The 25,261-nt window shown below is 37.7% G+C and overlaps 1 protein-coding gene across 2 annotated transcripts; it reads right to left on the reverse strand.

The window, feature by feature from the left end:
• Positions 1–20: 20 nt before the first annotated feature.
• LOC116711780 (tyrosine-protein kinase yes) lies at positions 21–24,891 on the reverse strand. 2 transcript variants are annotated; one of them, XM_032551283.1, is made up of 12 exons: positions 24,344–24,891; positions 15,692–15,998; positions 12,340–12,439; positions 11,320–11,418; positions 11,002–11,105; positions 9,734–9,883; positions 9,310–9,465; positions 7,782–7,961; positions 5,840–5,916; positions 5,480–5,633; positions 3,725–3,856; positions 21–2,680 (listed from the first exon to the last, which is right to left on the reverse strand). In XM_032551283.1, the coding sequence occupies exons 2-12, from the start codon at positions 15,987–15,989 to the stop codon at positions 2,472–2,474; spliced, it is 1,659 nt and encodes a 552-aa protein (XP_032407174.1). In that variant the 5' UTR covers positions 15,990–15,998; positions 24,344–24,891; the 3' UTR covers positions 21–2,471. The 2 variants fall into 2 exon arrangements, with proteins under 2 accessions (XP_032407174.1, XP_032407175.1); XM_032551284.1 differs by lacking the exon at positions 24,344–24,891 and adding an exon at positions 20,430–20,553.
• Positions 24,892–25,261: the final 370 nt, after the last annotated feature.

A 25,261-nucleotide genomic window follows, 5' to 3' on the forward strand; every position in this document is an offset into this window, starting at 1 on the left:
ATTGCCTCAAAACGGACATATTGCGTGTAAAATCAAGTTTTTATTCTACAAATTCCACAGATGATTCCCCACAGGTTAACTCCTCAAAATGCATTCTGATTTTATGATACAAAGCCCTCATTGCAAGGCCTGTGCTCACTTTTCATCTTAATACAATCCTGCAGAGTCCATGAAAGAACATTAAGAAAAAAGATGAAAAAAACCCCATTAAAAACATCCATCCAATGTCTTAAATATAGTGTTTGCAGAGTCCTTTTGGTTACATAAACAGGCAAGTCCAAAGTTTTCTCAACAGTCACAGTTTAGTGGATAAAAGGCTTTGCTTTCTTCAAGACAAAGGTCAGCAAAGGTCTTCTTCATACTTAGCTGGAAGCAATGTTTTATGTCATGATGACTTGACAGAAAGCCTTAGTCCATAGGTTTCTTCAGCAGCGCTTCACTGTAAAAACCCAACAGGTAAGACAATATATAGAACGGTTATAGAGAAGGACTGTGATAATCAGGACACAAATTACTGCTTGGTTGGGTGGTGAGCAAATAGAAAGTCTCCAAGTGACATTATTAGACACCAACTGTGTAATGTAAGAAAATGCATATTATAACAAAATATGAAAATGGAGCACAGAAAACACACAAAGGACATAATATTCAGTTGTGTAAGATTTCCTTTAAGTTTTATCACCCCAAAATGAATAAGAATGCATGAGATTATCCCCCTGAGAACTTCTACTGACAAAATATATTAACCTTATTTCTGAAATTGCTAATATAACAAATGGTACATTTACAAAATCTATGGTTTTTAAAACTTGATCACAATGATTTTGGGCTTTTAATGTGATAATAAAAGTGATGATAAACAGTTTTTTGGCAACACATCTGCTCCTTGGTACAGAAACATTGCTATGAAAATAAAACCTAACCTTCAAGTGGGCTACTTTCGAACACCAATTCGATGACGCAATAAAACGGCTAAAGAACAAACATTTAGTAGTACTTTAATTACATTTATATTTACCAATGCTCTTATGGAGTGGGAAAAAAAACTGAAACAGCAAACTTGATGAGAGTTCATTGTTGCTGTAAATCACACTCAGAAAACAAAACAAGTATTGCTTGTTCAGGATTTTAGGAACACAGTTTTCTACTGTGATGTAACAGTTGATCAAAGCAATTGTATTACAAGTTGTAACGTCTGCAAAACTGTATCTAGGTTGTTCACATTATTTTGTCAATCTTACGAATCTGGGTGTTCCTTATCACTCAGAAAGTGTTTCACTCTTTAAAAAAGACCTTCACTGTGTAACAGGGCTGGGCAGAGAGCATCTGAAACACAATCCATTAGATTTTATGATGTTCAAAACAAAATGCTAAGTTGATGAGGCAGAAGGACACCGTCTGTATGTTATTTCTACACATTATAAGCCAAATTATCAAAGAGTCATATCAAAACACAAAACAAACTTAGCCTACCATTTCTGAAAACTGCTCTGAAGTCAGCATAAGTGAGGAGGGGGTTTATTGAAGACTGTAGTATAGAAGTAGTTGAGTCACAGAAACCTTTAGAAACATAAGGTTGTCCAACAGAAAATAGAGTTCGGACTAAACATTGGTTGCTGTCAAAACAAAATGCATGCTGCATCATGAAAAATGCCACAGGCGAATGAGTTAAGTGGAGCACAATCAAAAGTGGACCCTGTAATACTGATTAAACGCAGCGAGTTACTTTAAATTGGATGAGTGTTTTGGGTGTATAAATGGTTTTGACGTTAAGGTTTGTCAGCCTGGGTAAAAAGCGAATCATAAATGACTTGTGTCAGGATCGGGAACTAAATATTTGGATTCAAACATTACTACTACAAAGACTGGACACTACAGCTTTTCCTCTGGACCGTTTCTGTCTTTACCACATACTGAACTGGCTACTGCACTTTGCCCCTTCTCTTCTCTATAAGTGTAGGGAATACCGACTAGACCAAAAAAAAAAGAAAATAATAAAATTTGTGCACTTTTTAAAAAAAATCTAAAACTGAAATAACATTCCATACTTTCATAGTTTCATGTTGTGAACTGAGAAAATCATTGAGAATATGTTCAGCAAAAGGAGGCAAATTGCCATAGTAAACCATAGAGACGTCAAAATTATTTCAATTACATTTCTTTGTGGATGTTCAATCACAGCTTATTTCACAGAAACATAACACTGTGTGATGTCTGGTATTTAAACGTGAATGTGTATGCCCATAACTGCTATCATACATATTGATAAAATCTACATTAAGAGGCAAATAAATTCCCTCCCTCCAATAATTGTTGTACCAGATGTGAAATGATTTTAAAAAATCATGTAAAAACAAAAATCTGAACAGACAATGGAAGAACAAAAAAAAACAACCAAAATAAAAACGATGGACACAAATTAAGTAGAGTTGTATTCAACAGTCTTAAGCAAAACCTCTTCCTCCTTATGGCTATAGGTTTTCTCCAGGCTGATACTGAGGCTCTGTGGAGGTGAAGTAGTCCTCCAAGAAGGACTGCAGGTACTCGAAGGTGGGCCTCTCATCTGGCTCCTTCTTCCAGCAGAGCATCATCATCTCGTGCAGTGACTCAGGGCAACCTGGTGGGCAGGGCATGCGGTAACCCCGCTCCACCTGCTCCAGCACCTCCCGGTTCACCATACCTAAAAGGAGCGGCGATAGGATCGCAGATTACACTGAGAGCTGGACATCCATGACAGATGCTTATTCAATATCATTAATAATCACAAACCTGGACGAAAGGACAAATCTGGACAGTCTAAATGTACTTGATTCTGATTACATTTTTTTGTGTTTCTTTTATTCAAAATACACAAATTAATGTCTGGAATTAATTATGTTGTATTCCAGACATTCCTGAGAGGTTTTAGAATATTTCAGCATATCTTGGGTATTAATACAAATGTTTATTATGAATTTACTGCAGATATTCTTACACTGGTCATTCTTTAAAGTATGGGACATTAATTATGGATGGATAGATGGATGGATGGATTAGTAACATATGGGTGGATGGATGGCAGGCAGTCGGATGGATGGATGGATGGATAGATGGATGAGTGAATGGACAAAATCCAGACTGAAAATACTTACGGTAAGTCAAATTCTTAATCTTGCTAATTTTTGCTAAAAAAAGTTACACTCCTGATTTGAATTATAATAATTTGCATATATTTTTTAAAATGTTCCTGAAGCTCCTTCTGCAAATTTTACTTTTTGCAATAATGCAACATTTTCTTTGCTCTGTACAGCTTGAAACTTGATATATAAGAGAGACATTTCTAAATAACACACACAGTTTAAACATCTATTTTGTGTATCTGAACTAATCTCTTAAAGACGCAACATTAGGCACTTGCGAGGTGATCTGCAACAGTACTGCAGGAAAACGAGATGCAGAATGAGTCCGGCAGATGGCCATTAATAACTGAGCTGTTCGGTCCCCTGATCGCCTCCCACCAGATGGCCTCATCTAATCTCAAATCTGACCATGTGTGTGAAAGTGTGTGTCAGTATTCCCCCCTCCAGAGCCATAAACAACCACCTTACACAAAGTATGAGACGTTTCACTTTGTCCTCTGACATTAATAACAGCAGCATGACAACACCTGACAGACTGGCGTCAATCTGGTGCAGTCATAAATCAAAAAGAGACTGCGTGTGTGATGGAGGAGTTTGTCGCTCACCTGGATAGGGCACCCTGCCTTTGGTAACTAGCTCAGTGAGGAGGATCCCAAAGGACCAGACGTCTGACTTGATGGTGAAGCGACCGTACAGAGCGGCTTCAGGGGCCGTCCACTTGATTGGGAATTTGGCTCCTGTGGTGGTTATGAAGAGGTGTAACATCAGAGGCTGTGTCCTCCAAAAATATATTGCATAATACATAATATATTGCATATTTTACTTTGGTCAAATCTAATCGTGACTTGACAAAGGTTGATTTATACAATGCCTTACGAAAGCAGTCAAATCCGATTACAAACACAGCATTAATGTATTTAATGAATAATATAAACCAGGACAAAGTAGCAAAACAATTGTGAAATGGAAGAACATTTGTTTTATAAATGTTATAAAGCCATTATAAATAAGGCTGTGCATCTATATTCAGTCCCCTGAATCAATATTTGAGGTATGTCTCTGCCAGTTTTGCACATCAAGATATAGAACATTTTGCCCATTGTTCTTTGCAAAATTTCTCAAGATCAGGTAATTGTATGAAGAGCGTTAAAACAGTCAAATATTCTCCATCAGATTTAGGTCTGAACCTTAACAGGATGCTTTAATCTTGCAGCTTTGGCTGTTTGTTAAGGGTTGTTGTTATGCTGGATAATAAATCACCATCTCAGTCTTTTTGCAGGTTTTCCTCCAAATCAGGAGAATCGTTTGTAGAAGAAGTACACTCAGGTGTTGGCAGCAGCAGCTTGTCTGACCAAAGCATCTTCCAAGTTTGTTGTGGAGACATTCAAGAAAAAAATTTTTATTAGCATCCGACGGCGTTTTGGCTTGTTTCCCCAATTAAGGTCACAAGCCAAAACGTGTTGATTTGCAAATAAAGTTGTTTTCTAGTACTTGAAGGGTTCCTGGAGTCTTTGCCTCACAAGCTCTTTTAACCTTCACTTTCCTCATTGGGAGTCAGTAAAGTTGTGCCAGAAATGTTTGGATCTCTGAGTTGAGGTTTTTGGCCATGTCTTGGCTTGTGTGCAGTTGCTCCATACTTTTTCCTTTTCCAGATAACTGGCTGAACATGTCACTGTGAGGGGTTCGAAGCTATTGGAGTTGCTTCATAACTTATCCTCACTTTAAACTGACCTGTCTGCATCATGAAAACCACAGCATCATAGTTTTCTGTTTCTTTAGTAATGTTCTTTGACAAACTGCTGGGGCTTTCAAAGAACATCTGGGCTTATAAAGTGAAATTACACACAGCTGGACTATGTTTATAACTTGGATGACTTCTGATGGCTAATTGGTTGTACTGGATTTTATATGAGGGTCTCAGATTAAGAGGGGCTGAATACAAATACACAACAGCCATTTTAAGATTTTTATTTCTAAAACGTGTTTAAACCTTCATTTCCCTACTGTAACCTACTTTGTGTTGGTCTATCACATAAATTAAAACACACTGATTCCAGGATGCAACATGACAAAATGTGAAAAAGACTAACAGTGCAGCACTGTGCAAAATTTGATATGGTGATCTTACAATGAACAAGAAAAAACATGTAGAGAAGGAAATGTGTTCTAACTGGTGACAAAAATACTTTATTTCACGGTGTGTGAAAAGTGCAACTAATCAGAGCAAATAGCAGCATCTGGTTTCCACTATTAGCCTAATTCACCATGATGGGAGACCACATATAGCTCTCCTGTATTTTCCATTCCTACTCCACACTCACAAGCTGTTTCTCTGCGTGTGTCTACGTGAATGTACCAACCTTGCCTGGCCGTGTATTCGTTGTCTTCTATCAGCCTGGCCAGACCGAAGTCGGCAATCTTACACACCAAGTTCTCGCCCACGAGTATGTTCGCGGCGCGCAGATCTCTGTGAATGTAGTTCATCCGCTCGATGAAAGCCATCCCGTCTGCAATCTAAAAATAAAATATCTGCGTGAATCATTTCAGCTCCAAACAATGTCGGACATAAAACACACAAAGCAAAGGCAAAAAGGAAAACCTGACAGGCTTGCCTGTTGTAGCGGTTCTTTTTATAAACGTCTTAAAATAAAGCTCTGAAATCAGCAATGCACAAACAGAGGCTCTTTATTTAAAGGGGAAACTGTGGGTGTTTGTCTCACCTTTGCGGCCATGTCCACCAGCGTGATGAGCGTCAGGAATTTGCCATCACCTTCTTTGACGAAGTCAAGCAAGCTTCCTGGAAAAGCAGCACAGAGGATAAGCTGTAAAAAGGAAGGTGTTGATGTGACTGCGTGAAATAATCCACATGCTACAGCAGAAATATTATTTTTGTCTACGTTGTTCTATATCACACAAGCCCATTATTCAGTTAATGCTTAGTGAAAGAAACTGGACGCGGAATTTTTTGTTATTGGAAAACATTTTTTTTCACTTTAAAAGTGGAGTATTTGAGCTACCAAGCGCAAATAGGATTTTATTTTAGAGTGTGTGTGTTTGTGAAGTGTCATTCGGTAAATAAGAAAACTTTTAATGCAAAGTTCCTCTAAAAGTTGCATTGAAAGTCGATTAACAGTGCCAACTTTGCATTAAAATATCATTTATTTATAAAATAATGCAAAGTTGGCACTTTTAATGCAGAAAATGAGAATGTTTCCCTTTGGTGGTTAAGTCCAGTTTCAGGTAGTCCAATTGGCTTTCAAGGGATTGTACATTAGCAAGCAAGAATATTTCTCAGAAATTACAGTACAGTACAGAAATTACTTTAGTAAGAAGTAATTTACTAAAGTTAAAGTTATAGAATTTTGAAAAATTCTATAACTTTGAGTTTCTGCAAGTATTTCAACATTTCGAGCTTAAAGTTGCATTTAGATTCCTCAAATAATTATTTTTAATGTTTCTATTGGGAAATATACCTTTCCTTGTATTTCATCAGCTTTTCAGTTCATCCGTAGCTGAATTTAAGATTGAAGGCTTTCAGTATTTTGTCTTTGTGGTTCAAACCGTACAAGACTATACACGGTCTGGTGTAATACAAATGAAGTATAATCATTTATTTTTACAACGTCTCTGCCTGTTTTTGATTAGAAGACATTATAATCCTGTAATAAATCATTAACCAGCTGTCCAAGCATTGCTTCTAACCCTACTCACAATAATTACCTACACTGGCGACTCCTTTCTTCTTGCTGTTTTAACCAGATTGGAAATCAATAATTTTATTTCCGTTCCAACCACCATATACAGAAGGTTCTGGAAAATACTTTTTAGGTCCAAATGACAAGCTGGGTTGGAAAAACTATCTGTAGTCCATATATTCATTCCAGTAAGTAAAAAAAAATGTTAACACTCAAAATTTAACACACAGTCAGTCATTCTGAAGCTTTCTGGATATTAATTCAAACAATTATGTTGATTTAACTCAAATTATTTGAAAATTCAAATAAAAGGAAGCCTGTGATATTGTTGTAGGCATAAAAGTCTGGCAAAGACTTCTGGGAAAGTATTTAAAGTAGGTGCAACTTCAAATCTTAAATGTCGATGAGCACCACAAAATCCAGTTTAAAAACAACGTGGAAGTAACTGTGATTTAGAATCCAATTCACTGAGAGTAAAATAAAATATTTTCCCATAAACTGCAAGTGAAAGTATGAAAAATATTAATGCAGTTTATTTCTCACATTGAAAACACACCATAGATGAACAAACTGTATTCAATTATAGAGTGGTGCATGTAAAATGGTAACCATTCACCCTCACATAAATCTAACTACCTCTAACCCCCCACCTCCACTTAAAAAAAGAAAAGTGCTGCTGCAGCTGAAGGTGCAAAAACCTCCAACAAAACTGCTGCAGTCTTCAGTTCCAGGCTTCAGGGAACCACAGGGGGCTCTCAACCAGAACAGCATATCAATTAAAATGCCTGTAAAATTTAAATTCTTCCTTCAAGGAAATCTCCATGCATTAATCCAACTCATGCTGTACAGATTGGTTTTATGATACTTCTCTTTTAAAGAACTCAGTAGAATTGGATGAAAAATAAAGCCGGGTTGTGTTTTTTACAGCGGGGAAAATACCTAATGTAGTCGGGTTTGTTTTGGTTACCTTTGGACATGTACTCTGTGACAATATAGATGGGCTCCTCAGACACAACAGCATAAAGAGGCACTAGTTTGTCATGTCTGAGTTTCTTCATGATTTGAGCTTCCTGCAGGAAGGCCTCGGGCGACATGGTTCCCGTCTTCAGCGTCTTTATGGCCACTTTGGTGGTGCCATTCCACGTGCCTGCAGAGACAAAGACAGGAAGCAAAGTAATGGAAGTCACAGGGGGAATCAGTGTGAATAATCGGTTGGGAGAAAGGCTGTATCATTAATTAGGTCTTATAATTGCTCAGACGTGTGCTGTCATGCAGCTATGAGCAGATTCAACCTCAGTTAAGAAAGTGGCAGAACAAATGGTGTACAAAAGTCTTGGTTCATCCCTTATTTATCTTTTTCTCCCTCTAAGCAACCACACATATAATATTGTTCATGTACATTCTTCCGATCTTTCCGAAGCTCTTCTTTTAGCAATTTTCTGTCAAAGATGAATCTAATTTTAGAAGAATTATTTAACCTTTTCACCAGAACTGACTATCTATTGGACATCTTTTGCAGAAACGATTTATTTCATTGCTCATTTAAAAGACTTAACGTCATCAAACGTTTCTCTCTCTTTATCTTACAATTATCTGTTTTGAGTCTGAGGTAAATATTTGAAGACAGCAGATAGGGGTATTCTAAAATGTAAAACACACAACCAAAGAAAAGCTTCAATCCTAACAACCTAGCAAGGCCATGAAAACATTATCTGTCAGGTTTCAAGAACGCCCATAAAATAAAAGCTTATGCAACAAAATTTTAAAGTCATGATGAAGGCCTTTTCAACAGCCTTGGTCAGAGTGTGAAGTGTGCACTCTTGCAATCAAAAATGTCTATAATGCTACATCTCTTTAGTTGCTTTTTCCGGTCGCTCTCATTACTTGCCTTTATTTAGTTCAGAGAAATATGTTGAAAATTGGACCATTTTTAGCCCACATGTCTGGTCTAAACAAACAAGCTTAGTAAACCAATCTGATCAACTCTTCAGCAACATTTTATTCATAAATGGATGTATTTGTCCAGATATGTTTTCAACTTTTAACCCTATTTAAAAAAAATTCTGACGGAAGAAAACATCTTTTATGCTAAGGCTTGCTGATTGTGTATCCCCCAGGAACTGTTAGATGTTTGATTGATGTTAATGACTACAAAAAATTAGTAAAAGCAGTCAAAGATAAAACAAGAGAAGTATCAAAAGTATCAACTGTACAACTAATAGTCAGGGCCAATTTAAAATGAGCAAAAGTCGGCATCCCTGGATTCCACACGTAAATATAACGAGGTGGTTTACAAGTTTTGCACAGTTCTGTAGCATCAGCTAATCTGACAAGAGGCAACATGTTGAGATAAAGAGGACACAACAAACAAAGGAAGCAACTGCAGGAAGTGGATAACGTCCCAGTTTTGACACCAACGGAAAGACACTACAGACACAGGGTCTCCTTATTATCTACATCCACTTCTATTAAGCATGTACAAGCTTTGTTCTTACCCATCCACACTTCTCCAAAGCATCCCTGGCCCAGTTTGACCTCCAGCTGCAGCGACTCCCTCGGGATCTCCCAGGCATCTTTAGCGAGCCCCTGAGTTTGAGGCTTGACCGTGGGGCAGACCGTGGTCAGCTTGTGGCAGAGTCCGTCTGCGTGCTCTGCGATACGGAGATAAAAACTGCTACAAGGATGCGCCGCTTTCACAAAGTTTTTTAAATCACAGGAAGAACCTCTCTGGGGTCACAGTGAAATCAAGTGGAATCACAGAGGCTTAACCGGAGGCGGCCTCAGGCTGAAGATGTGGCAAATCTGACGATAACATCAACTATTCTTCATCTCCCTTGGCAACACAGCGAGGTGTGTGGCACAGAACAATTTTCAAGATAATTCTCCAAGGTCTGACCGCAGGGAAGGACAGGACCATACCTGTGTAGTGTTTGACGAGCTTCGGCAGCGTGTCAAACTGGGCTCGCGTGGTGATGTAGTATCCCCCGTTATCCAACTTGCGGATCTTGTAGTGCTTCACATTGTCTCCTTTGGCTTCATCCCAGTCCCGTATGGAGAGAGAATAAGCACCTAAAGAAAGGTCAAAGACCAGTTTGAAAAGTTTTAAACTGGGCTGGGATGGCGGTTTTCTGGGATTCTTTTCACAAGTGGAGAATGAATCAGTGGATGTATGCCACAGATTCCTGAAAGACAATGTTTCAAAAGTGTATTTCTAACCTTACTTACTTGGAACTTTCCTGTTCTGCACCAGAGTCTACCACCTTTCCTACAAGATCACCTAGCTTTAACACCTTTTTAATGAATACAGTTAGCTGCAACATAGCTTACTGTTGCAGGTTTCAGCAAACTATTGTGACATCCCTGTTTTTAAGCTAAACTTGTTGAAGGTTACACTTTTTCTTTCTTTTGTCACACATACATGTTTCAGATTATCAAAAACAAAAGACTCTTTGGAAAATGAGGATTTAATTCTGTATTTTTAAAAAATCTATCCAAATAATCCAGGATCTATGTGAAAAATTAACTCCCTCTAAACACAATAACTGGTTTTGCCATCCATTAAATTCTTGTGGAGCAATTTTGATCCAGAATTGTTTTATTCAGCCATGTTGGAGGGCTTTAAGACTGAGTGGATTGTTTTAGGTCATGCTACAGCATCCCAAACTGATATAAGACTACAGTGCATGAGCTTAATGTCACAAACTTATAGTTAGACATGTTTTTTCCCATGATTTCTACTGGAATTCTGCTTTCCAGTAGAAAGCAGAATTAATTGTCCCTTCAATTACAGCAGGTTATGCAAATTCTGAAGCAGCAAAACCTCCTCAGATCATCTACTACCTCCATTATGTTTCACTTTAAATGTGAATTTCTTTTTCTGAAATTCTGTGTTGGTTTAATACCAAAACACATCTTCCAAACAGCTTATTTTTGTCCCATCAGTTTACAAAAAGCAGAAATTGAAATTAGCTGTTCAACTGTATGACAAACTGACTACAACTGTTGACATGCTGGCCATCCAAACAAGTTCATCATGAGAGCTAAAAGAAGTCTCCAAAAACCTTAAAATGTCATCAAGAGGCTTACGGCAGACTTTTGCTCATGTTGAAATTAAAGTGCATACCAGTAAAACCAGAAAGAATCGTAGACATTGAATGAAACATGTTCAAAAAGAAGGAATGACTCACCTTTAGTTGTTTCACTTTCCCGCACCAGGAAAGTCCCTCGATTATTCCCAGGATTGAGCAGCAGCCTCTCAGCATCTTTACGCCCCATTTTGCCAAAGTACCACCTGCGAAACAAAACAGCATATGAACAGAGAAGAGACTAGAAAAGAAAAGCAAACCCAGCAGATTCTGGCTCACTATGACTGGAAAGCTCACAGAAAAGGGTGTGAAGTCAATAATGTTGGACTACACTGAGACATCCACACTCATGCTACGGCCACTACTCTCTGACACACAATCTGCAGACAGAGGGTAGGAGAGGCAACAACCCAGTCTTACTCTTCAGCCTGAATGGAGTCAGCGGGGGCCACATAATTGCTGGGGATGTAGCCCTTCTTCCCGGTGTTAATGGAGCGAGCCTCCCACCAGTCTCCTTCGCTGTAGGAGAACAATGACACGGGAGAGAGCACATAGACAGTTTGTTCATTCAACTGTCAACTGTCAAGACTGAGGCTTATACATATATATGGCAGACTGACTCAGAGCAGCAATGAAACACTGGTAATGGTACTTAATAATTTTCTGTCCATCTCTATAATGAAAGAGGTTCTGTTAAATCAAAAAAACTGTGACATGAACTTGATTCTGAAAAGACGTTAAAGAAAATGAAATAAATCTGCTTCTCATTGAAAGTGTGCAATCGCAAGCTACTTTTGCTGTTGGAGGTTTACATACATTGTTATACAGCATACAATGTCAATGTTTTTGGTTGAACAAGTTTGAATTTGTTGTATATATACATACACTCCTACAAATATTTGATTATTTGATTAAGGTCCCTCTGTTAGATTGTTTTACTTCAACCAATTGTTTTCTGCAGACATCAAAAAGTGGTGATTTATGACCTGTGTTTTTATGCCACAGGTTCGGCCTCTAGGAATAGTCCAAAAATCTTAGATGGTTTTAAAAATGTTATTTCAGAATCTTAATGACAGCCGACATTGTTTATTGCAAAATCAGTTTTGATGTGTTTAAGATGATTATCTAAATGAAACACTAACATATCTTCAAGTTTCAACTGAATAGCTGTTGATTTGAGGTAAGCAATTTCCTTTCACGAGTGTCATATTTTGGGTCAAATAGTGAAAAATCAAATTTGGGCCTGCATCAACTGGTGAAAATCCACATAAAATTCAAACTTATGCACCCCAAAATAGTTTATAAACTGTCCTACATGAGTTAGTTGTTTAATCCATCCATTGTGGAAAAAGAATAATTAAAATACATTGTTGAAATCTTGAAATCATAATAAACTTCATTGCCTATGATGAGTGTATGTCAACTTGAGGAGATTCTTACGTATTGTTGATGATCTGAAAGCGATCCCCCTTTTTAAATGTAAGATCATCTGATGTTCTGGCTTCGTAGTCGTACAAGGCAACAAAGAAGGTGACACCACCTGAAAATATGAAAACAAAACCCACAATTAAAGACCACTGTGTGGTTGCATAGAAAGCATTACAAAATATGCCAGTTTAAGACCACTGAGAAAGATACAGGCACATTCGGCTAAAGTGTCAGTATTTGCCTTTTTGTGTAATTTCACTGTGTAGGTATCGGCTCTACATCCACAGTTGAAACCAGATATCTATATGTTCTGTATATAAAAAACAAATAACAGACTAAACTTCTCCTGCTTTATGTCAGCATAGATTAACATTATTTGTTTCAGTTAAAGACCAGAAGGAATATTAAGAAAGCTTTATTACATTCTTAAATTTCCAAAGTTTAAATACACCAAGTATACTAAACTCTTAAACAACTTGGAAAAGCCCAGATGATGAAAATGAGACAAATCTCAGTTAACTTTACACAACAGTTGACAAAAATCTCATGTGGGGTTCCTCAAGGTTCAATCCTGGGGTTCATCTTATTTTATATTTACATGCTCAGATTATAACAAATAGCAAGACAAGTCTCCAATATTATGCTCTACATTACAATATCACCAGGTGACAATTTAGCATTGAGTAGATGAATAAAACAAATCAATGCACAGATGTGAAATGCAAATCAATGCAACTTTCTTCATCTGAATAGAAACAAAAGTGAATATTTTTGGACCTAAAGAGGAACTATCAAGAGTCAGCACACAGCTAGAATCTTGTGATAAGGCCCAAAATCTGTGTAGTAATGGACTCAAACCCAAACTTCAGAGACACATAAGGACAGTTACAAAGTTGGCCTTTTATCGCCTAAAGAATGTTTCCAGGAGAAAAAAAAAACAGACTAATGTTCCTGCAAGATCTCGAGAAACTCGTCCATGCAATTATCTCTGGTTGAATTAATTACTGCAATTGGATCTTCAGAGCTGTGCCTAAAAAGTCAGACAACTGCAGCTGATCCAGAACGCTGACAGCCTAAAATGGACACGGTTTAGTTAGACAGTGAGGGGGAAAAAATTAAGTTCATTTTTATTCAGTGTATGTAAATATCTGGCATCAGCTATAAAAATGACAGATGGAATCTGACAATACCATTGTTACATATGTCAAAGAAAATTCTATATATATCCAACATGTCTCCAGAAATATGACGTTTCTTTGAGTCATAATTCAGATCAGGTTGGTGGCTTTGATTTATTAGAACAGGACCTCAAATGAACCATTAAAAGCCACCTGTCATTATTACACGGTATAAATCAGCTCTTTCTTTGCATCCCATGACAACATCCTGTAAATCAACATGCCTACTGTGCAGCAGCCTTCCCACGTGGAGGCCTTTCATGACAACAATGCTGTCAACAACAATCCTATTATCACCTGCAGAAAGCAAACAGCAAGCCAGCGACGCGTCTAAGAGCAGATAATCCAACACCGGGGAGGATTACAACCGAAATCCCATCTAAACAGGAGGGTTTGATCATCAGTTCTTTTCTCTGTGGATCAAGGCTGACAGAAAGACTTGTATAAAAATGTATCAACGTAAAATAACAATGACACAGAGGCAGGAGGTTTCGGCATGAAACAGGATTAGTGGCTTGTAAACACCTCATTCAGTATTCTATGAAAAAAGTGCCTAAAAACATAATGAGTAACCCAACTAACAGTTAATGGCACGTCTAAAGACACTGTTTTTCACATTTCTCTGGGTACTCCAGTCTTCACCTCCCCGTCCAAAGACAAATATGTTAGGTCAGTTCTCTAAATTGCTCTAAATTGTTCTATGGATGCATCATTGTTTTTCTTGTGTGTCTCTGTGTTGTCCTGACCTTTCCAGGGTGCACCCCATTTGCAGTACTACTTAAAAGTACAAATTTTCTTAAGTATAACTAGAAAAAAAAAAGCAAAACAAGTTTACAGTTTACTTTTTGCAATGTCTTTTCCATATTGCAAAAATGCTTAAACAATGGTGACCCTAAGTACTGCATGTTAGGCCAAATAATATAGTGTTATTATTTAAATTATAAAAACTGTCTTGCCATTTTTATTCAGATTTTCTGTTTCTTGGTAAATTATTATGTGTTTATGTATTAGAAGAAAATATAAATATTAAAAACACAAAGCATTTAAAATGCAAATTTAAAACTTTAATTACATTTTTAATTTAAGTCCAAATTTAATAGTTATTTTCAAACTTTATGGTGTCTAGACAAACAGTTAATTATTCAGTTTCTTTGATCGATAGCTGCTGTAAACAAAATGTACATGCTGACTTAAACAACATCTCAGGTTGACAGGAAGGCTGTTCCGAAGCTGACAGAGATGGGAACTAAACACTGGCTCCTCTTGTTTAGTCTTGAAAACACAGAGAAAGCAGGTCTCTAATAATGTAGGGCGTCTATGCAGAGGGTTTGAAGACAAAAGCAAACGTCCAGTCCTGGCTACACTCTCTCAAACCCTGAAGGAAACAAACCTCATCTTAGGGGTCAAATATTCTAGAAAGAAACAACACTGTGGTTAACGAAAACAACAACATCTCCACTGTAAAACACGATGATGGCAGTGTCATGCGTCAGGGAAAATCTGAGTTTTAATAAGGTGGCTGAAAACATGAATATTTTTAAATACTGGTCAGTTTTGGGAACCCAGTTGTTCAGTATAACTGTGAGTCAAAGCATACATCCAAATCTACAAAACAATGACTTAAAAGGAAGAAAATTCATTTTGAATGAGTTTTGTCCTTTATTAATCTGTGAGGTTGCCTGACAGGCCGTGGACAAAAAGAAGCTCCCACCAAAAAAATATGCATTTTGAAACTAAAACTAAAAAGTCATTCAACTCAATATTAGTCAAATGACATAGGTACTTATGTAACCAGGTTACTGCAGCATCTTTGGTCTGTTTTCAGTTTAAATGTGCAGGAAGTATGATACATTAAAGGAAAAATATATTTTTGACACTATTATTAATGATTTAATCTTTTACAGTTTTCAAACTCACCGTATTAACTCACAACAAGGGTCATTAATTCTGTGACAATTGGATGTTTTTGTCTTTAACTGACCAAACAATTTAGCTTTTTGGATTGGCCATAAAGTGCATTGAGCAGCTCAACAAAATGAGTTCTGTTAAATGTCAACAGTAGGTATTGGCAGCTGATTTCAGGACATTTAAATCTGACGAGAAATATTTGAAAACAAATACATTGGAAATGCAAACATAGTAGCAATGTAATGATGTAAAGCTTTAAGAAAGAAAACTCTACTCACTAGAGACGGCACCAGAGAAGGAGTTGGACATGGGACCAGAGAAGGAGGTCGACGCTCCTCCAAAGGGAGTCATGGCAGAGGAGGAGCCTCCGAACGGAGTGAGGGCGTGGTTGAAATTCAGAGCTGCAGAGCTGGAGGAAGATGTGGGAGCCTGATTCTGCTGTGTCTGCGTCGGATCTGGCCCATAGTGACCAACGTGAGGCACGGCGGTGGAGGTGTTGGGGTCAGACCGTGAGGAATTGTCGGTCTGATACTTCATGGTGGGACCTTTGTTTTCTTTGCTCTTCACACAGCCCATCGTCTCAGCCTGCACAAACAGACAAAGCAAAAAGAGATCAATTTAACACAAACAGAATCTGGAGAAGTGCACAGTGTAGAGTGAAAGGCTTAAGAGGAGGAGTCTGGATTAGGAATCATGACATATGGTTTGCCAGCTCTGATACAAATGTTATGAAATCAAAGTGTAATGACCTGATATTTCCATGTTAATCATTTTGTTGCTGCTTCAAGCACTAAGACTTTAAGCCCTGTTGTAACTGGGACATATGGTGAATTCTAAATCTGCTTGGAATCACAATTTTGAACATAGCTATGAACAATGAGTCTCTGAATATACTGAGGTATAAACTAGAGAGACAACATGTAAGAGAGCCTCTGGGTTTTATGATACTACACTTTACTCATGTCAAAGAATGGCTTGGCGAAAATTCAGACTATTATCTAATTAAGAAATCTGTGCCTAGACTTGAACATTTATGTTTATAGATACTTTTTATCGGATCTCTTTTTTCTCACAACTAGTGAATATTATTCAGAACTATAACAAAATAAATTGAGCGATTATCAGAACTCATCACAATCATTTTGACAACTGACTGTAAAATCCAAAAAAGTCCAAAAAGTCAGATTATGGATAATTCCTCTTTAATGAAACATTACTATTACAGATTGCCTGTAATTGTCTGTTCATTTATTTTGCATAGATCGTGACATATTTAGTACATTTTTCTGTGTTTATTATTGTTAGAAAGGTGCAGTCACATTGCTTTATTCTTGTGTTCTGTTCTTTGTGCATTTGGATTTAGTTTCTTAGGTATGTGTTAGGTTTTTTTCTCCTTGATTTGTATTCTTTTTGAGTCTTAGTTTAACGTCCTCTGTATTCATTAGTCTCCCTCCCTCAGTCTCCATACTTTACTGTTACCACAACTATTCCAGATTGAATCTAATTAGTTAATCTGGCTACTTTGACATTTTCCACCCCTTCCTGAGTATTTAAGCTCCTGGTTTTTCATTCCTGATTGCTGGATTAGTTTGTTGCTCTGCCCATGTCCGGTTCACTTTGCTTCACTTTAGTATGTTTACTTTTTTTTGTTCATCAGTTCTTTTGCCATGCTTATTCCAAGCTCCTGTTTGCATTCTTATCCTACTCTCAATATACAAAATATGACAAAAACTTGTTCTATTAAGATATAAGTAGAAACAGTAGAAGGTGTCCTTTAAAATAATACAAAGAAAAGTGTTGCTGACTAGCATGAAGGTACACTGGTGAAGCAGCAGTTGCAAAGACATCAGGGTACTTTATTACTGAGTCAACATCATGCAATGATTAGTCAAAGAGGTGTAGCATTCTCTCATTCTGCAGCCATGGCCTTGATGTTAGGAGGGTGTATTATGTCTTATCTTAGAGGGAGGTGCATAATTGAGAGTTCACAGAGTTCTTCGAATTTATTGCCAAGTAATTCAACAAAATGGGTATTTTTCAAACATTTTAAAGCAGTTTGCACAAATAAAATGTTGCAGGTGCTTAAATTGTAGGCTGCAACAATGGTTGTCTTAAGGAAACCAGTTTTAGATGTATTAAGGCACTACAGAGGTTTCTAAATAACAGATTTCTTACAAAGGGTTTGAAGTTAGTGTGGCTATAAATCCAATGTCTGACTTTAGATGTGCAGCCAACATGCTGAGAATGTTGGCACAGAGAAGAGACGTACAGTTCCTGAGCCAGACGCTGTTCCAGCCTCAGGATGAAACAACTGTCATGGAAAGCAGAGACAGGCTTCATCCTGTCAACTATGGCAGGAGGTGGTGGGGTCTAAATTTCATTAGAAAAACTGATGAAAGTCTGCTGATTTTGCTCAGGGCTCACCTAGCCAAGCTGACCGGAAAACAGGAAGACTTTTCAGTCCTTTCAACTAAACCACCACCTTATTAAACGTTTTATACTATATTTACGTTATTTATGTCGACAATACGCAAAAAAGCTTAAGAAATATAATCTATTGATGTTTTTTTATGTACGGCCTACAAGGTGCAATGAGGCTGAAAACTGATTTATGTTTCATTTGTTATATCACTTATATTATAATAGGTAAAATCAACCCTTTGTTTGTAGCTATTTGTATAAAACAGCAATAGTGGTAGAAAAGCTGAACAATAATGAAAGTCCTATTCTTCTGCCTAAACCACATTTGCAAAAACTCAATTTTGTAAAATGACGCAAGAAAAGCAAATTTCAAAGAAATTTCTGCTTTTATGACTTCTGGGGGAGAATGTCTTAGACTTCCAGGATGAATGTTAAAGAAAATACCTCAGTTGGTAAAACAACTAAACACAGATCAAAAACACATATTGTACCTCTTAAGTCCCTGACAAAGATTGTTAAAGAAAATGCACAGCAATAGCTGTTGAGATGAAGAACAGAGTTTAAAATACTTTTGTAAGTTTATAAATCACTGAATGGCTTAGCACCAAAACACATTAAAGATGTTGCCATCGTGTGAACGTACCAGACCACTCAGGTCTTTTGGTTCAAGTCTATCCATCCCTGAAGTCAACCAAACGTGGAGAAGAGGCATTCAGTTTTTATGCTCCTCTATTCTAAAACAAACTTCCAGAAAACTGCAAAACAGCTAAAACACTGAGATCCTTTAAATCAAGGAGAAATATCCATTTGTTCAGAGCTGCCTTTGATTAATAACAACTGGAACATCATCTGTTTTTCAACTTCCTATTGTCTTTCCTTACTCTATTTTCTTTATTTTGCTTGTTTACTGTTTTATTTTTCTACTTTATGTAAAGTAGTCTGAATTGCCTTGTTTCTGAAAATGTGCTATAAAAATAAAATTGCCTTGCCTCTAAATCCCTGCTCATAAGTCCAGCACAGCGAGTTCAAGTAAAAATTCATCCGAGTGTTTGTGTAGGCACATTTAAAATGATTTTGACCTTTCTGTTTGCGGAGCAGGAGAAACGGCAAAGTGAGACAGCAGGCCGGCTGAATGAAAGGGGGGCAGCCAGGCACACACAGTGCCAGCTCTCCCAGCTGGAACTACTAGGATTACAAGGGTGAAGGATTTACTCAAAGAGGATAATAACAGAAAACAAAGTAAGAGTGACCACCAGGGTCCATGGGGGTGTGTAGTCATTTTGGCCAAGCTCACCATGCCTGTAATGTCACACAGAAGCCTGACTTTGCCCAGAGCTAAAGCCAGACAACTCACTGTCAGTCGGATAAATCAGACAGCTGTTACATAACGACACTGTTTTCTTTTTTTATATACAATTTCAACAACTGAAAAGTGCCTCATCCTAGACAGAAAATACAAAAATTAATGTGTCATGGGACTTTCAAAACATAATGTTAATTAGTATAAGCTACTCTTTAATATTTCAAACAAATTAATAAAACATAAATAGGCCAATAATAGACCTGATGCTATTGCTGCTGCTACCACCAAGTTAAACATCATCATCATTTAGAATAATAAATGTGAAAATATTTAAATTTAAATTTCAGGTTTACCCATACTACAAGGAACAAACTGATAAAAAAAAAAATCATCATAACAATACATTAAGTACAAGATGATAAACAAATTATTTAATAAATAAATGAAATTGTGACTACTATTGCAATACAACTTTTACAATAATGTTAAGCAACAAACAAATTAAAAAGAGGAAATGAATTAATAATTGTAAAATAGATAAAAATTTAAAAAATATCAGCAACACCATTATCATCAAATATTAACTGTAGGATAAATAATAATGATACCATTCTTTCCTCTGCAATTGTATATTCAAATGTAATGTAATAAATGAAATATTAGTTTAGTGCAGCAAAGTCATTAAAAACAGAGAGGCAATCTGGAATCACATCTGTGTGTTTGTTCTTGTTTGCCAAGTTTATGCAATTACGTCTTATAGTATATCTAAAAGCTCAAGATGTCCCTTTGCTGCACATGAGGCAATTTCTGACCAGTACAGCCATGCAACCACTGGGAAACTATGATGTGCTGCTAATTATAGCAACTTATTGTAATTGCGGACAACATCCCGCCCCCAGGATGATAGCATGACCTACAAACATAAGAAGACATCCAAGTCTTCCCAGATGGAGCCAAACACAGTGACAGAGGAAGGAGAAGAGTTCAAACGAGGAAGCTGCAATGACAAGAAGTAAGCATTTACACAAACTGAAGCTCTTTGTGCTCCTTTTTGCTTCACAGAGACTGAAAATCAAACGTAAATCAGGCATTTAAATCAGCCTGAATCGAAGTTAAGCAATCAGGAACAGACTGTTTAAAACCTTTTCCTCCAGGCATAGATCTCTTCTTGTGCAGCCAAACTCTGCATAAATATAAACACGGCTGGGAAAAGCACTTGGTCAACGCTGCCAGTAGTCTCTCCTTAATAATATACAAAAACAGTCAAATATGTGCAATAAAAGCAGCAATACCTTTCCAGCTAGTGCTTATTTTCCTGCTCCTCATGCCTCTGTCCAGTAAGAAGTGTGGCAGATTAGGCAATAATTTTGCTTAATACCTCTTCCAGCAAGGTCGGACTGCCTGAAGGAATAACAGGGGTTTAGTCTGTTGCTCAAGGCCCTTAAAAAAAGCAAAGACTTGCTGTGATCTGCCTCTAACTGAAAGAATTTGCATTCTTTTAAGGATGATTCTTTGTTGAGTAACAATTGTTATCATTGTCATGTTTTCCAGGAAACAGAATAAACAAAAACTCTATCTATCTGCAGACGTCCTGATTTAGCCCCAGATGTCTGGATAGGAAAAATCTATCCACAAACATCCGACGTTCACAGAAGATGCTGCATGTCCAAAAGGCTTTCTGACTCTTGACCCTCTGTCTTTGGTGCTTTCATTAGTCTCAGAGGCACGCTCTCATGCAACTCTGTGAGTTTGATTTACTAATATTGGCTCTCATAATTCACACTCCAGTCAGTGTGCAGTGACAGCATTGGAGGGATTTCACAGAGGCTCAGGGTTGTGCACGCTTAACCAAAAACATACCACTTTGAGCAGAGATCCACGGCCAGCTGCGGCACAAAAAACATATTCAATGTCTCCCTGAGCTTTAAAGCTAGGAAATCATTCTTTGCATATCCAAGACCTTCCTGTGGTTTCCTTCTTCCATTCCAACCACAGCGTGATCAGTCAAGGCAGGATTTACAAAATGCTGATAAGACTGGGAGAGGTTAGGCTTATTTTCTGGCAAAAACTCTTAGGATCTGAACTCAAATAGTTTTTTCAAAGTTCATAGAAAGAGCAAGTTGGAGGTATGAGAGAAATCCTTACCTACAGTTAAATCTGTTAATCTGGAAAGGATCTCAGCGGTCTATGAATGTTCCACTTTATTTCGTACACCTTGATGATTCTGAGTTCTTTACTCCTCAAGGCATTGATTCAACAAAGTGTTGGACACATCCTCATAGAAAATGTCCCCCACACCACGCATTATACCACCACCACCGCTACTAGAATCGTTTATAATAGGCAAGGAGATCCATAATTTTATATTCTGACCTTTCAATGGTATACAGCTGATTCTAGAGTTTCAGTAAACTCAAGTGACCTGCCATTCCTATCGCTTAAGGTTGCACAATCTCATCACCGTATTTTTTCTCAGTCCAGCGCTCTGATGAACATTTGTAAATGCTTGATAGAAGAATGTTGACATGATGAAGGCAGGAATTTAAAGATACAAAGGCCTAATTTAAAGATATTAAATTATGAAGTGACAATTCTTTTAAGTCATGTTTGATATATACAACTGAAGGTGACATTTTGATCGTACTAAAAAAATTATACTATGTGGCTGGAAAACAAATAACCCTGCCCCTTTAACAAAGCTTATAGAGTTTTGCTGAAAATACAAATAAGCAGATATAGCAATGATGCAAGCGCACTGTGGATTATTAATGGTCTGAGAGCTGACTCTAAAATAAAACAAGTCTCACTATTTCAAACAGATTCTTCTCCTCTGGGGTTTAGATCACAAGACATTTGGCTGGATGACAGCCCGGCAGCTGAGCTTAAAGGAAGCATGAGACCGGAGTTCCTCCATCCATCAGCCAGCGCTCCGACTGAAAGCGTGCCCAGCTGTGAGTACAGGCAGGACGGCGGTCTGTGGAGCTTTGCTGAAGTTCAGATCTGTAGCAGATGCTTGCTGCCACTGAGCACCACATTAATTTTAATACCTAACACACTACATCCAAGTAAGCCTTCATAGCCTTCAGAAAGCCATCACTAGCTAGTTTATTTTGAGTCTTATGAGGGTTAGGGATTTCTGGTTTAAGATTACCCTGCTATTTAGATCAGATTAGGGCAGATTTAGGAACAAAAGTACAATTCTATGTTCTACTTTTGATAGTTAGTTTGTATATTTTGTGTATACTTAAGTGAACTTTGTAATGTTTAAATAGTCTGTATCTTGTTATCATTGTTTTGTATGCGGTACACCGGTGTGTCCGTTGCTCAGAATCTTTCTTTTTGTACTTTTGCATAACCAACATTATCACAGAACATGGCTAGTATGCAAGAAGACTACAACTTAAGACTTTGATGTCAAACTCACTTTCGTCGCTTGACTGCTGAGAAAAGGCACATTTTCCAGAATAACAGATCTCATGGGAATACCTAGATGTGTAAATGTGGCCTATTTTTGGAATCTGCAATCCGATAAAGGGACGACATAACTAGTATCATAGACTATTTCTTGTAACAAATATTAGAAAATACAGATGGATTTTTAAGGTGACATCTTTTGGGACAAAAGGAATTTGGCTACATGAACTCAACTCAAGCTAGAGGGCTTAGTACAAATATGTACTAAGCCCTCTAGCTTAGTACATATTTAGCACTTAGCACATACAGTCAGGTTGACTGTATGTGCAGTCAACCTGACAAGAAAAAAAATTAAGATAAAAGTCTCAAATGTAAATAAAGTGTCCTCAAAGAACACATCTTGTGTTTTGGTCTCATGTTTTCTTGGCAGAAGATCTTGCTATACCTATCATGTGAACCACCACCCTAAAATTCAACCAAGCAACACCTAAATGTCGCAATAATGATCCCATATTTACTTTACTTACTCATTTACTACAGTATTCAGGTTCTCTGTCTGACTGATGAAGTGTCACTCACCTCACTCCTACACATGCTTGGACCCACCCAGCATGTGTATAAGGACTCACAATGGATTTCTTACTACATAGAGTGACAACACACAACTCCTGTAGGTCTAAACTGATTCTCAGAATGATATTAAGAAAATGCATTCAACTTGAGCGACACAGCTAGGACCCATGGATCTCCTTTTCCACCCAGACTACATTACAGGGACTTTGACCCTGCTTTCTGATATTTCAGCTAATAATTGTATTGACCATTTGGGAGTCCTCATAGACTGTATACAGAGCATTGACCTTTCATACTGAGACTGAAAGGTCAATGCTTTCATTGACCTGGAAAAGAAAAAACGAAATAGGTGCGGAACCTATCTACAACTGGTGATGTTCTACTCTGACCCTATGCCAGGGTGACAAACATCACCCTATGTCTGTGATAAGTCACAAAATGTATTTCATTTTTCAGATTTAAACCCATTTTAGATACACTAACATACAGCTAGATAAGAAAAAGGACGACATCAGCTTTAATAGCGGCACTCCCAACTCTCCAGGTCCAAGCTACCTTATAAGGTTTGAAAGCAGCTGATTCAGGTAGAGTTGTGCAAAGAGCTGTTCAGGATGTGACATGTTACTGAATCATTTTAGTAAAACAGTTCTAATCTTAAGGCATTCTGTGGAGTTTGTGCTGATGAAAGGCATAGAGAAACTCCAGCTGTTAAAAAAAAGAATCTTGATGTTCCAGAGGGCTGAATCAGCATGACTCACGAGGGTTAAGTATTTAACAGTTTACCAAAATGATAAGGTACTTTAGAAAATCCATTAAAAAATATATATATTTGAGTTAAACACATTGCAATACGGTAATAAAATGAGTTGGAAGTTTTCATTTACAGCTATACTCCATAATGATATGTTAAGATTCCCGCTTCTTGTAATAAAGCTATAATTATATGCAATTTTCCAGATTAAAATTTTTCCAGGGAATTAGTGTGTTTTCTTTTTGTTTCCACTGGGATTAAATTCGTGCATTGCCTTTTCTTTTTCTTACATATAACACATTTTTGAATAAAAACACAATAGCATATAATCAGCTCTCAGTGTTGGCAATGCTTGCAGTCCTTTGTTGATGACAGGTCACACAGCGGAGCAGCTGGCCCTTCTTGATTTAATCATCCTGCTCTGACAAAGAAACAAATAATTACATTTCTTATTATTTTTGCCTTTACCTTCCCGGTCCTTCCAGTGTGATTTTTCTTCCTATTTTCACCACTTTCTCCTTGAATCAGTTCGGGACAAAGTAAATCCGAGTTATTCCAGCCGGGACCGATCCGCCTTCATCCTCACTTCATCCATCCAGCGGTTTGGTTTTAAGTTAAATCAAGTGTTGCAGTCCTGAAGGCTGATGTTGGCGCTGCAAGAGGCTGTCATTGTCCGTCATGTGGAGAAATCACTGAAGGGAAAATCCGGCAGAGGCATGCCTGCTGATGGAAAACAAAGAGGAAGGAGGAAAAGTGGGATCCTGGAGTATCCCGGAGAGATGGAGCCTCCTCTCCACTTCCTACTACCAAACTTCCATCAACCCCCACACAACAACATGGCCGACCCAGCCTGCGGGACTGGAGCCACGCAGCTGGAGACGCAGACACGGAGCCGTCTGGTTGCAGCTGGTCTGAGCGCAGCCGCGGCGTGAAATATTCACGTGAAAAACCTTATGCTGGGTAAAATAACAAAGAGTAGAAGGGAAATAGGTGAAAACAAGCAGACCGGCCAGTGGAGAATTTTTAATCTCCAAAAAAGGAGTATTCACTCGTACCGTTCCCATTCACAAATGTAAATTTGTGGCGCCCTCTGCTGGTTTTATACGTTTATTGCATGTCAAACAGTAATATTCACCGAGTGAATACTGCGTAAAAGAGCATTTTACGTAGTCTAAGCAACATTTGGATTTTAGTTTTACTTCTCTGCAGGCTGCTTACTGAGAATAAAACATGTTTGATGTGCATTACTAGTCACTTTTGGTCCTGCAGCTTGAATGTGGTTTAAAAACTTTTTAAACCACGTTACATTTTAATGTAACGTGGTTTACATTGAAATGTAACCCCCCCCCCCCCCCCCCCCCCCCCCCCCAAATAATGAGATGGGAT

Source organism: Xiphophorus hellerii, chromosome 21 (assembly GCF_003331165.1).
Source record: "Xiphophorus hellerii strain 12219 chromosome 21, Xiphophorus_hellerii-4.1, whole genome shotgun sequence".
NCBI lineage: Eukaryota > Metazoa > Chordata > Actinopteri > Cyprinodontiformes > Poeciliidae > Xiphophorus > Xiphophorus hellerii.

Bases quoted from the DNA above. Each gene is read 5' to 3' on its own strand.
- LOC116711780 (XM_032551283.1), bottom strand. From the start codon at position 15,989: ATGGGCTGTGTGAAGAGCAAAGAAAACAAAGGTCCCACCATGAAGTAT. The intron at 11,106-11,319 runs GTAAGACTGGGT...TTTGTTTCGCAG, and splicing joins GACTCCATTCAGGCTGAAGA to GTGGTACTTTGGCAAAATGG. The intron at 2,681-3,724 runs GTGAGCGACAAA...CGCTCCTTTTAG, and splicing joins AGGCAGGGTGCCCTATCCAG to GTATGGTGAACCGGGAGGTG.